Here is a 13800-nt window from a genome sequence, read left to right on the forward strand (position 1 = left end):
TAAGTTTATCTTACAACATAATCCAAAATCCAAAGTAGTAATCCCATTGCCCTTTTTGATGGGGCAACCACTGTGATGGTACATTCAGTGGTGCGCCCATAAAACCACATCATCCCTACGGGACTGTACAGCCATGTTGGTTGTTTTTGGTCATTTTTTTGCTGCCTTAATTGGAAGTTGTCAACACTGGGCTGGGTTTTACCCGTCGACTGCGTTTAAGTAGTGGACGTAGTCATCGTGACGTCCCCCATTATTTTATGGACTGTCGTTTTCAAGTCTTGAGTTTGGTGATTTTGAATGGCGGTGTTATTCTTTAAGAGAAGAAGGAGGCCTCGGAGCCACCTAAGGTCCGTAATTAAAAAACGCCTCAATATGTTTGTTTACATACTGGAGCTTTTTTAATGAATGACTCACACCCAGATCGACTACCTCAGTTGTGACCGTTTTTTGTAACTTCCTATGACCATTGAATTGCACAGCCACATCATTCTTGTTCTACAGTGAATTTGGCCATTTATCAATCTTTGACATAACGGTTATGTATGACAAAAAAGTGTTCTTCGATGATCAGTTAATTCCCTCAACTATGTTTTGGCCAGGGAGTGTCTAAGACAACCCAGGGCAGACGGGAGGGGGGAGATCTCACAAAGTCTACTCCACACATGCGTTTGCAGCCGCGCGTGGCTCCGCCCATCCGCCCCTGCGCGGAGGGGCTGGACCCGAGCAAAAGAAAACATATTCTGTTCTTAGTGGCGGGCCCTGTTACCGAGGATCTCCCGCGGGGATGAGGAAAAGCGCATGAACACCAGGAGATATGATTAGCGGGAAAATGAGCAAGGTAAGACCGAAAAGTCTGTGAGAGTGGTTGACCTGTCAGTGAGGCGTTCTGATGCTTCGCCCTGCACGAGCTGCCCGCTGGTTCTGCTCCAGAGGCGGTTCCCTTGACAAGAAATAGTTCGCCAGAGATTTACTGCTTATACTTTTTTGATAATCCCACATTATGCTATGTTATATTTCTTCATGTGTTTCTCCATTGCAATAACGTTAGTTTACAAAGAAGCAACGTTAGTGACTTGTTCGCCGAGGCGTCGCACCTCTGACATACAACTGCTGAAGAGAGTCATATGATGCGCTCAGAGCCCCCCAAAAGCCCCTCTGTGACCTCAGCTTAATGTCGCTAAATCATGTAATTGGGGGTGGGGGTCATCTTTCAATCTTTCAGATGAGTGCGTGTGCCACCAAGGTTTAACCGATAATGACGCACACAACATATATATATATATATATATAGGAATATAGTTCTTAACTCGTATGGATCAGTTAAATATAACAGCTAAGGACAGGGGCTCTTCACCTTTTAATAAGAATTTCTAGTGCGATGGGAAAAACATACGACTTTGTGGCTTCCAGCCTTGACACACTGTGATGACGAGCTGCGGTTGAGCATGTGTAACATCAAGAGCATGAGTTGAACATAAGGGTGCTTTTCAACAATTTTTTCATTGCTGTGTGCGTGATCACACTTCACAGCGGGTGCGTGTATATACGTGTGCTTGAACTGATTAACGGGTGTTCTCACATCCCTCGGTTAGTATTGGCTCCATATCAGGAACCCTTGTCAGAGTTCCCATCCTGCGTTTGAGACACAAGGAAAGCAGCTCAGCATTAACAACAAGATAACATTGTCCAACCCCTTCGTTCTTTCCTCTGCCGATAACCGTGTGGTCGTAGGCCCTTTTTCCCGTGTTGGCTGCAGTGTGATGCAGAGAGGCGGTGGTCCATCGGGCATTCTGACAGATTGTAAAAAGATCTTATGTTTCAAAAAAAGCAATTAGTCAAATTCGGTTTTCCTATGGACATACTGGGCAACCACAACCACTGTTGCCTCGGATGAAGGCACGGGAGTGCTCCACTGGAGTAAGCAGCTGCACAATGCTGTTGTTGTACCCGGTGTACAGTCGTATTCTATATTTGTAATTCTTGGGTACCTGAGAGGTTTGATAGTCCAGAAATGGTCTGTGATGGCTGTGTTTACTTGGGACTCTCCCATGTTCACTGAGGGGCTGAAACAGAGTTCCCATCTACAGTGCCGGGCTTTCACTCTCACTTGGAAAAATCCTAAAGCAATTACATGACATTACATGTCATTTAGCTGACGCTTTTATCCAAAGCGACTTACAATAAGTGCATTTCCACATAGAGATACAAACTCAGAAGAACAAGTAACAAGAAAGTACAATTTCGTCAAATAAGCAGTTTCAAAACATGTTATAGAAAAGTGCCATTATAAGTACAATTTAAGTGCTACGATTTGTTAGTGCTATGGTCTGCTAGCGTTTTAGTCAAGGTAGAGTCTAAAGAGGTGTGTCTTAAGTTTTCGGCGGAAGATGTAAAGGCTCTCTGCAGTCCTGATGTCATCAGAGAGCTCATTCCACCATCTGGGAGCCAGGACCGCAAAGAGTCGCGATCTCGCCGAGTGCTTTTATCTCAGTGATGGAGGAATTATAGTATGGTTCCAAGTTATTTGTATTTTATTATAATTCAGCAGGAAAAGCGACAAGAAAGGATCTTCTATGAGTTAAGGGGCGACCCTGCAGTTCGAGAAGTGGGACCAATTGTTAAGTTCCTCAAAACCTGCATTCTTTCTAAAGACCATCAGTGGGCGACTGATTGTATGGAGGTCTATGAGAAAAAGACTCGACTTCTCATTTTATTCCCTCAGTAAACATTGCAAACATGAGTTTGTGGTCTCGATGCTGGTTCCAAGTCTTCTTCAACACAGGATGCTTTAGAGTGGTGCTACTTAGTGATTAACAGGTGACTGCCACGGCATCTAGGTGTCCGAGTATTCGTCTTACCCTCTCAAAGTGTATCAGTTCCTGAAAGAATATCAGTGCTTTCCCAACCATTGGATTGGAAGGGGGGCCCAGTGGCACCCCCATGCCCAACAAGAACGTTCTTTTATTACTTCTACAACTCTCCAAAAGGACCATCCTACTTATGTTCAGACCCACGATAGCTTTTGGCAAAACAAAAGGGTTGTCTGGCTAAAACGTTAAGAGGCCCTTCGCTACGCTAAGCAACGTCCTCCTGCCATACCTGGCTGTGGCTAACAAATCAGCAACTATTGGCCTTTATTGGCTTCAGAGATTCAATTCAATTCATTTTATTTTGTATAGCCCAAAATCGCAAATTACAAATTTGCCTCAGAGGGCTTTACAGTCTGTACACATGCAACATCCTCTGCCCCGAAACCCTCACATCGGCACAGGAAAAACTCTCCAAAAAAAGAAAAAAAACCTTCAAAGGGGGAAAAAAGGGAAAAAACCTTAGGGAGAACGTCAGAGGAGGGATCCCTCTCCCGGGATGAACAGACTGCAATGGATGTCATGTTTACAGAATCAACAATGTAAAAGATGTACAATACATTCAATTCTTCTATAACAGAAATGAGTGAGCGTGAGAGAGGAGCTCGGTGTGTCCTAAGAAGTCGCCCGGCAGTCTAAGCCTAGAGCAGCTTAACTATAAGCAATATCAAAGAGGAACGTTTTAAGCTTTATCTTAAATGAGCACAGATGCCTTGTAGGACAATACGGTGTAACAAGCTCTTTAAGACGGTGCCTCACCAGCAAGTGCCTTGTAGGTGAGGAGAAGTACCTTAAATGATATTCTTGATTTAACAGGAAGCCAGTGCAGAGAAGTTAATACGTTAAGAATGTCCAGCTAATTATCATCCATGGGAGAGAGCATCAGTTTGTTTTTAGATGCCTGTGTTTCTGTGTGTACCCGTCGGGAGCGGAAGTGCATCATGACGGCACGCTGACCTCACCTCGGGAACAAGCAGTCTCTGTTCCCTCCATAGCCTGTCCCACCCTTTTTGGACACAAACATACACCCTCGTGCACTCGCATACGAGTGAATTGAAAGACATTTTATTAACACACACGCTGGTGTTGATACCCAACAGGATGAAGCAGGAACCTGGATATCCCGACCCATGAGAGATGCTCTAAATGGAGGGTGGGGTTTAAGTATGCAAGGAGTCATAAACACACCACTGAATTGAATGTCTGTTTGTGTTGTAGTGCATAAAAGACACTTAATAAGCATACATTCCAAACATTTGGCTTTTTGTCCATTTCTATTGGACTTTCAATATTTCTTTCACCAAAAGAGACTATTAATACTTGAGAGTATTCCATCTTATCCATCATATGTGATTGCCAATGGAAAAAGCTGCCTTGCATTCTGCTCTTGCAAACACTCACAATTTGTTCTCGCAAACAGTTTATACAATAAATGAATTTGTCTTTTAAGATAAATTGTATCAGTGATAGTCAATAAATTATCTGAGCAGAAATGTTGCTGCTCCTCTATGTCTTATACGATAGGGACATAAAACCTTTTTGGACTGTAAGAACTACATCTCTTGAATGACCTTTTGTGAAATATTTGTCCCATTACCGTGTTTGCCCTGGGTTTACATCTTTGGTAAAATCGTGCTCTATTGAAAAATACTTAAAAGAAGATTGAGACCATAAACTCCTGTTATGTTATGTTCTTTTCTGAGGTACTAAATGCAGTGAGAAGCATAGTCATTTTCTCATAGATTTCTATACAATTAAACCGATTTTCGCAACCAGAGGGATCGCCCCCTGATGGCTACTAGAGAAGTGTTTAACTCACTTTTTAGATATAAAGGTTGATGCATGTCAACAACTGAGCTAACCAGCTTGCTAACTGTCAGTGGAAAAGGGGCGGCTTTTAATGAAATGGTATCCTGCAAAGACCGGAGGAAATAAACAGCCCTGAAAGTAGAAAGAAACCAAGAAACCTTTTATTACTGAATAGTAATGTACTGAATATCATCATGCTAATAGAAGGACACATTTCTGGAATGATGTAGTAACGTTATGCACCAAAGAATTTTCTCTACTGCTGGAAAAAACATTATCAAGACAGAATAAACAAGCAATTTGTAACTTTAAACGTAGGAACATATGATGTCATTTCTTCCATGATTATCTGCATGTAGAGGACAAATTATAAAAGGGAACTTGCAGAGCACTGCTGCACGTGTTAGCAAATAGTTTGCATAAAGCCTTTTGAGGCTCCAGAGTGAGCAGCACAACGTCTAATGGATGTACTTCCATGATGTCACTTGAGATGTTGTTTACTTGCTGTGTTTTGCCCGCATGCTGGAAAAAATATCCAAACTATTCCCTACTAAGTGGTTTAAATGGCTGAATGAAAATGTATATACAGAGTGCATGTTTGCACATTTCTAAATCAGGTGGTGTTGATTAAAAAATAAGTAACTTTCCCCAACTTTTCTGCTTAAAGCTGGCACCTACATTTCCAATAATACTAGAATAACTCCCCTAAACCTCAGTGTTTCCCCTACCATTACAACAGGGGGGTTCAAAAGTTAAACCGGTATAAGATTTCCGTACAGTATGAATTTCTCACGTACCGTTCATACCGGTGTTTCGCCATAACAACTAACGTTGCTCTTCAGCAGGCGGCAGAATTTGTTTTTACACGTCATCACGTAGCGCCCAGCGGACGGAGCTTCTTGTCTTATGTGTGTTGAGATTCAGTCATGGTTATAACTTTATAACAACAATGAATAACCCACAACAAACTCTCTTTAACAGAGTAAAACACCACAACACAACAGCTAGTGACACATAAACAAATTTTAACAATAATAATTGTATATTTATGGAAATTACCCCGACGTAACTCTGTTGCTACATGAAAACACAGAAAAGAACGATAAAGCAGGAACAACCAGAGATGCACCAATACAACTTGTGCCCAAGACAGGAGCTGTGTCTGTTAATTACGGTAGATCAGAAAACGATTTATTGCAAAGTCGAGCCTCTGGTGGCAACTCGAGCAGCCACAACTAGCTAACACGCTAACGAGCTAACAAACTCACCGGCCACAGCAAGTTGGCCAGCGAGCAGCAAACAGTCCTTTCGAGGCCAATGAATTAATGTGTTTACTTGGGGGGAAAAGCAATACCGTCATATACCGGGATACGTCAAAATCTTTCTAAATACGCCACCCACCCACGGTCTAATTGCCAGGTTTCTCACATGAGGGAAGAATATGTTGAATAAAAAATAAAAACACTACACCCAACAATGTGTGTAATTCTCAATCAGTGTACTCTTCAATCAAATCGTAAATCAGCAGAGTAAACACCATTGCTGTTAACATTGTTAGTAAAGAAAGCTCGTCAGTTGCCGTTGACGGTGTAACATAAAAAAACCGATGATCAGACCTCTCCAGTCCGAGCAGAATTTACCCAAACCAAAGTTACTGAAAAAAACCCACAAAGGTACATTCACAGATTTTATCATTCACAGAGAATGATAAAACGGGTAGGAAGACTTTTTCCTCTAGACTTCTTTTATCGGGTGTCCTCACTGACCATCTGTAGCTGAAGTTGAGGTCACCGGCCTGCCAGCCGTAATGTACCAGACTCACACAATGTCCATCATTGTGTGAATACCGAGGCTATTTTTAGAGCCAATGGAGCAAGTGAGTTTCCATGGATGTGTGTGCGTGTGTGTATGTTTTCGGCCCACAAATAGTTCCTGTGTATTTTGTTTTTACATTTGTATGCATAGATCTCTGGCCGAGTGTGTGCATCTCTTGTGAGGGCGACCCCCTCCCTCGTTCAATCCAGCTACTGTTCTGTGACGGCTGGCAGCCGGGCGGCGAGGAAAGGGGAGGGACCTCCGGTTAGAAAGCATTTCTTTGACTGCAGTTCAGCCTCTGGTTTCCTTTTTTTCTGCCAAAAAAGCTCAAAATATTAGAAAAAAGGACCACATTGTGCGACGTTGTAGGAGAGTTGGGGTCTGTCCTGACTCAAGGGGGGTCAGAGAAAAGAGGATAAAGGGAAGGCTGTTGGTTTCTACTGGACTGGCTTGAAGGGATATATGTCTACGCGTGAGTCATTGCTTGTGCTCTACTTTTGTGTGTGTGTGTGTTGTGTGTATGTGTTCTTCTTCTTAGAGTCTCCAGTAGCTGCTTTCGACTGGTGTCACTCCTGTGGAAATATGGGAAGTTTCCGCAGCTCGTAACTCCAACGCTATGGTGTACTTCGTGCTATTGTCTGGAAAGGCAGATGCTCCCGGTTTGGTTCACCTGTGTGCATGTACAGCACCAGGGCATGAATTTACTCATTTCCCACTAAGCGGATGATAATTGTCTTCCTGTTTTGGACTTTTCATTCTGTTTTTCTTTTCTCTCCGGCAGCAGCAAATGACCTCAACCACTTTCTTTATTAGGGCACTCCATGATAAATAGCAGATGTTTGGACCAGGAGGGAAGATGTTTATCCATTACAGTGGAAACTGTCATTGTCTCCTCTACCATTGAACAGGGGGGGCGCCCCCGCCTAGGGCTCACGATATCACATTTTTGTTGTGTGATTATTGCACGAACATTTAGGGAGGAACCGACAGTAGTTCAGGTTGAAAGACTGGGCGGAAGGTTGTTTTTGGTGAGATTTTAGCTTCGTTGTGTTGCCGGTTTTCGTTTCCACCGTTTGTTGTCGGTTGCTCTCCTGCGCTCTTATTCGGCTTAAAGCCAAAATGTTCCCAAACTGAAACCGATCATTGCGTCTTCGAAATCAAGTCCATTGGGACTTGTTTATCTTATATGGATTCAGCTGAAGATGTTACGAAAAAAATAACACTTTCTAACATGGTGGGTTCACTGCTTCTCTTCACAGTGTTCGCTCGTCCAGCTCTTTTCGGCTTCCTCTGTAAAAATCCTCCTTTCCAACTTGTCCACATGCCACGCTGAGGTTTCAGTTTGCTGGGCTCACAAGTTGTTTTAATAATTTGGTAGTCAACCAGGTTTTCCTGAAGTCGAGGTGATGACGCATTGGAAATATTTCTTTTGGGCTTTTGCTTTCTGAGCATAATAGCTTAAAGGTGAAGTTTGAAAAATTCCAAATTTGTGGCATGAACACAGTGGCAAACAACTATTCTCTGTCTCGACTTCCACTTTTCAATGCGTTCATACAGAAGGTACAATATTAGGGTTATCGAAGTCTCTGAATCATCTAAATCAGACAATTAAGATGGTCCTGGCCAAACCAGGTGAAAAACCTTGAAATACAAAACACAAATAGAAGGTCAAAGAAATCTACCCAAGAAACCATAATTAATTCACAATTCTCAATTTTAAATGCCTCCAACTCACTCTGATTTCCAGATCATCTCCACCTGCTACATTCCATTTCCCGCCTCCAGCCTGGGAGACACACCTAAGCCCGCCTCAACGCCAGAGAGGGGCTCGGCCTGCAGCTCAACTCAACAATCATAGTTCAGCTGTAATTAACTTCCTCACGAGAGGAAATTACATTTTTAAAATTAAAATAAATTTCTGCCTTAACAATGCAGTTTTGAGAGTATAACTATTAACTGTAATATATTGTACTGTACTGTAATAGAAAATTGTTTCTTTCAGTATGTCATGCCTTCACACTTGGTCTAGGTCATTGAATGAACCAGAGTAGAACAGCTTCTCCACAGGAGACCTCATACAGCATTCGGAAGCAAATTGGTGACCGCTGTCCGACCAGGAGTCCCTGTGGCTGGACTGTACAGTGGTCGTGATTGTGTCTGAAACAGGAAGAATGCTGCCAACCTGTCATCTATGTGTTTATCTCTCAGCCCACATCACCACTGGGGTTAAGCTGACAGTAACTGGTGCTTTTTTAAACTTAAGTGTATAGACTCATGCATCCCTATATATAAATATACATACATGCACACATACTACACACAAGTAAGTCCGTCTGCTGAGTCCATCGGAGATCAAAACCATGAGAAATGTGAGATTTTCAAAAAATAATGGCTACGCAGATTTTGAAATGTCAATCCCCATGACCGCACATTATTACATAACATTCCAGCAAAGGCCCCTGAGCCACCCACCAGGCTCCCCTTCCACCACGCTGCAAGCCGAAGCACATCTGTCCTGCAGCCCCCGCTTCACACAGGGTGATGCCAGGCAGGCAGCTGTCCAAACACTGTCCGCTCCCCAACAGTCCGGAGCTGCACAATAATAGAAAGGGAGTGTGTAAACGGCACCTTTTCTTTGGTACCAAGGAGGAAAAGCAGGCACAGAGGAAACAAAAAAGACGTGTTATGCATCCGGTTGATACTTATTGAGGAGTGTTGCGTCAACACTGTCTTCTCGTGGTGATGATGTGGATGGGTTTAAAGAGATTTTCCGATACCATTTCTTCCTTTCTGATACTGATTGCAAAACCTGTATGTGTTGCATGAAATCACCAGTCAAATGATTGCATTTGTATTTAAATATTTGCTAAAGAAGACTAAAGAGTTTAAATTATGTAATGAGATCTTCATAGAGTTAGTGTTAGTTAGGAATTGTTGGAGGTGACATCATATCCTTCAAGCTAGTTTCTTGCAAATCAAAATGAACACATCAGGATAGCATTATAATTGATATTATATTATATTATAGTTGCATCTCGATGCACTTGACTGCATCGAGATGCAACTGGATGCAATTTCTGAGTGATAATTGCTGTTGTTCCTGTGTAGCTAATAATCGATGTGACATGATATCCCATCAGGGCGTGCACCTGCTGTCCTCCAATCCAGCCTTTTTGTTGTATGGAAGGCATTTGCTCTTGAAGAGTGAAAAGATAACTTTCTGACATCCATTGACTGGAATCCAGACCGTTTCCAGAGTATTCGTTCCCTCAGCATCACATTGCACACACTGTTAGTTTGCGGGCCCACCCCACTCTTGCCCTGCCGCCATATAGCCCTGCAAGAAAACATGCTAAGCAATCCCCATACTTAGCCCTGGGTTGTTTGACTTCCCATGTTCAAAGCCCCACAGATTCACATTAGGCCCAGTCATCTGTGGTCGTAATCCCATGTGGGGTAACAAAGAGGCACTGGGTGGGAATGGCTGCTACAAACACACACATCACTGTACTTCTGTCTTTGTTGGGAAACACATTGAAATACTGCATTCTCAAGCCCCTTACCCTAACCCCATCTACGCAAATTGGTCCCCACAAAGATAGACCAACTGGCACTTACACACACAAACCAAGGTGGACACACTCACATCGTGACATGGACATGAAAAGGAAACGCAAAGAAGAATTACACCAACACATGTGCTCCTTTTTTCTTTTCCAAACAGACATACACACACACACTAAGGATTACAGTGTGGTATGGGCGGGAACCACAAGGATTATTACTGGAAGATAGTTACATAACCAGAACAAGAGTTCATGAGCCAAAGGGAGTAGGGAATGGATGTAGCATACATACCCTGCACTCGAGTCTGTCTTACACACGTGTTAAAGCTGACACGTCTGAGCTGCTTATCCGTTAACCAAGTAATGGCGTCTGAGTTTTCTTCTTCTCCTTTCGTGGAGGGAGAACAAGATGACAACAACAGTTTCTTTCTTGTTGTCATCCTTTCAGGTGGAAGTGGATAGAGAGTTAAGCTCTTGGCGTCAAAGGTCAAACAAGGATTTGTGCATTTGTTTCCCTTTCCTTTGGTAGGCCGCTCCACAGGCTGCGTTGATCTGTTCTGGTTCTGCGCTCTATCAGGTTTCCAACCGGGCTCTGAACTTTCCTGTGTGTGTGCTCGTCTATGCAGGTGGGGAAGGGAGAGCCCCACGTCTTCAAGGAAAAGACCTTCAAGAAGAAGCGGCAGTGCAGCGTGTGCCGCCAGAACGTGGACCACACCGGCTCTTTCTGCAGAGGTAAATGGTGCAGGCATTGTACAGTTGGAATTTGTTCACTCAGGACCAATTGAGCCTGAAGGCCCGGGACTAAATGTAGTAAGCATCATCATGCCAGGATGCAGGATGTAGGATGCACACACAAGCTGTGATCATGTCACACTAGCGAAGGGGACAAAGTTTCTATCATCGACTATGTAAATGAAGTAGGCTTTTTACCTTGGCTTCACCTAGTTGGTGGTGGACTGTCCTTTAAAAGCCACTCAAAGAAGGACAGTCACATATCCTGATGCGTCAGGAGAGCTCATTAAAAAAGCACATATGTGTCATAATCCTGTGTGTTTCTTTTCAGAACCCATTCTTTTGACCCCATTACATCATTTGTACACTAAACTCCTACTTGACACTCATTTTGTCTGCCTTTTTCTGGTCCTCCCTCTTTCCCTACTCCCCATTCCTCTTAGTATGCAAGACAGCCACCCACAGGAAGTGTGAGGGAAAGGTAAGGATCCACTTTACACACACACACACACACACACACACACACACACACACGCTTTCAGAGCAGAGTGCATCATTATTTGATTTGTCATTATGGACTGTGTGGTTGATTCTTACAGCGTGCTCCTCCATGCTTTCCATTTTCATATATTCATTTTTGGAGAATAAAAAACGAGGCATATTTTGTTTTGAAATTTGAAATATTTCAAATTTCTACACTTACATACCTGCAAAATGATATCATACCAGTGAGGCATTAAAGGTGCGTGACAGCGGCTCAGTGATGGGCGGGAATCGCCACATCGCGGTTCATACGATCACCCCTTGGTGGCATTCCTCGGACAGCGCAGCGAGCCTCTCTCCGACCCCACGCCGGTGGCCCTGTGAAAGGATCATTGAAGGAGCGTAATGAATAGACAGAGGGACGCAGAGGGGTGGGTGGGTGGGGGGGATGCCAGCCGCGGAGCCAGGGAGCCAGGGCATGTGGGAAGGATGCTCTTCATTCCTCTAGCATCGCTCCGTCCCCCCGGGCCTCTATGTGAGGAGAGCCCCGAGGTCGACTCAAAAGATGGCTTTGACATAGCCATCACTTCTCATCACTTCTCACTGCAACCTAGTTCAGAGTTAACAAGTGGTATACACGGGCACAAGAGTTGTGTATTTTTCAGTTATATATGCTAAAAAGCATATAGAAAGGAGTGTGTTGTTGTTTACTGCCTAATGTCTTGTTGTTGATTTCCATCTCCGCTGCCCAGTGGTAGTGTTTCCCCTACCACTGACGAAGGGGGGCACCGCCACCGCCCCCCCCCCCCCCCCCTCACCCCTCAGATAGTGTGGAATAGAAACCTGGGGGAAGCACTGCATGATATTATGAAATGTGTTTCCCCTCGCTTGCGCTTCATTCACATATGGCAATTATTACCAATAACCTTGTGTACGAATCATTCCACCTTCACCCTTCTCGACGAGGGTATTCAGCCATGTGGTTGTGTTCGCTCGCACATCTGGAGATCTGCCCTCTGCCATCCTGCTCTCCCAAGGGCTCCTATTCACATTTCCACCCCTAAACCAGGGGACGAATCTTACTAATTGATGGCACACAACAGCCTCCAGCTGACTCATCGCTATTGTATTGCACAACACACACACACACAAACTCTAGAACGGAAGGTCATCATCAGCTTTATCTCAGCATGTTCTCTTTCTGAGATTACCTTTACTATTCATCTTTGGTCCCAAGAAGAAAATCTTGAAAGTTGGGGTAAGTCATGGCAAGGGGGGAGGAAGGATTAAAATGGGTGAAATGCATTCCGTGACGACATGAATGACATGCCGGCCTAATTAGCCAAGAAGAGGTATTTCCGCTGGTCGGAGTGAAAAAGACACAGAGGAACCCAGCAGAAATGGTTCGCCAATAGACTACAGACCCTGGACTCTGATTGGCTGGTTCACGAGTAGACTGGAGATTGACATGGACTGACTAAAAGTATTTGTTGATTGGCTTACAGTTGTGCCTAAGAAGACCAGGGTTGACCACTTTGAACACAATAATCAAATTATATTATAGGTTCTTGGTAGATGATGACACCTGTGACCTTTTCTCAATAACGTAGATGGTGTGAAATGGAACCTCTGCTAGGTTTAGAATACAAATGACTTGATTCATTTTAAAATGCGATTGTGTTTTGTTTAGTCACGTACTTAAACACTTCTCATGTTGACTTTTGGTTTCACACAAATAGCGGTGTCCTTGGTGAAAGTCCCGTGATAGCTTTTCTTTACATGCATTCCTTTTGCCGTTCATCTGATTGGAATTCAAGCTACGTGTGACAAGAAACAGCTGTCACACATTGAAAGCCTAGAACAGTAGTGAACAATCTCAGTAACTCTATATTTACGTTCACTTAATACAACAGTTTGCATGATATATATTCTGAGAAGTCTGTGTGATTTTTTTGCACACATCTAATACTACTTAGTTGGTTTTAGGCAAGAAAAATACACAGGTTACGTGACAAATCCACATTGACTCATTTCACGTGGGAACAAGCGGTCCCTACGGAGAAATTGACCCATGTAGCTCACATTGGTTAAGATTTATATTCCTAGTGTACTTAAATGAATAAGACTAAAATAGAATTGTGTGATTTAGTTGACATTGTTATTGATATTTGTAGCACTCTTAACCGACTAACAGACTGGCTGATGAACAAGGGAGGGCAGAGCTTACGATCCCTGCTTGCCCTCTGCGCATCGGGATCCGTCCTCATCTCTGGTGAAAAATGTTTACGTTTGCATTTTACAAGAGACAAGCTGATACTACTCCTCTTTACAAGAAGGGGAGGTCTGATCTAGTACAGATAGATCAAGCGTGAAGTGGAGGAGGATTTACAGACAAGAGAAAGAGCAACAAGTCTTGATGCTCCTCCAACATAAAAGGAATGTTATTTGTGGTTTTGAGTCCCGCTCTCTGCAGCCCCTCTTAATTCTTAGTAAAGAAAATGCATTCTAAATAAGAGGGCTCCCCCCTG

At 43.4% G+C, this 13800-nt stretch overlaps 1 protein-coding gene across 5 annotated transcripts in view; it reads left to right on the top strand.

Annotated features, from left to right (window-relative positions):
* tns2a (tensin 2a) overlaps positions 1-13800 on the top strand; it is a 43860-nt gene that overhangs the window by 6138 nt on the left and 23922 nt on the right. For 4 of the 5 annotated variants that reach the window (XM_037478153.2, XM_062563144.1, XM_062563140.1 and 1 more), the window contains exons 2-3: positions 10684-10789; positions 11233-11270. In XM_037478153.2, the coding sequence (XP_037334050.2) occupies positions 10684-10789; positions 11233-11270 (144 nt within the window). Of the gene's footprint in view, positions 1-737; positions 839-10683; positions 10790-11232; positions 11271-13800 lie in introns of those variants that run through there. The other variant, XM_062563145.1, reaches the window with a different exon arrangement.

This window comes from Pungitius pungitius, chromosome 1 (assembly GCF_949316345.1).
Source record: "Pungitius pungitius chromosome 1, fPunPun2.1, whole genome shotgun sequence".
Lineage (NCBI taxonomy): Eukaryota > Metazoa > Chordata > Actinopteri > Perciformes > Gasterosteidae > Pungitius > Pungitius pungitius.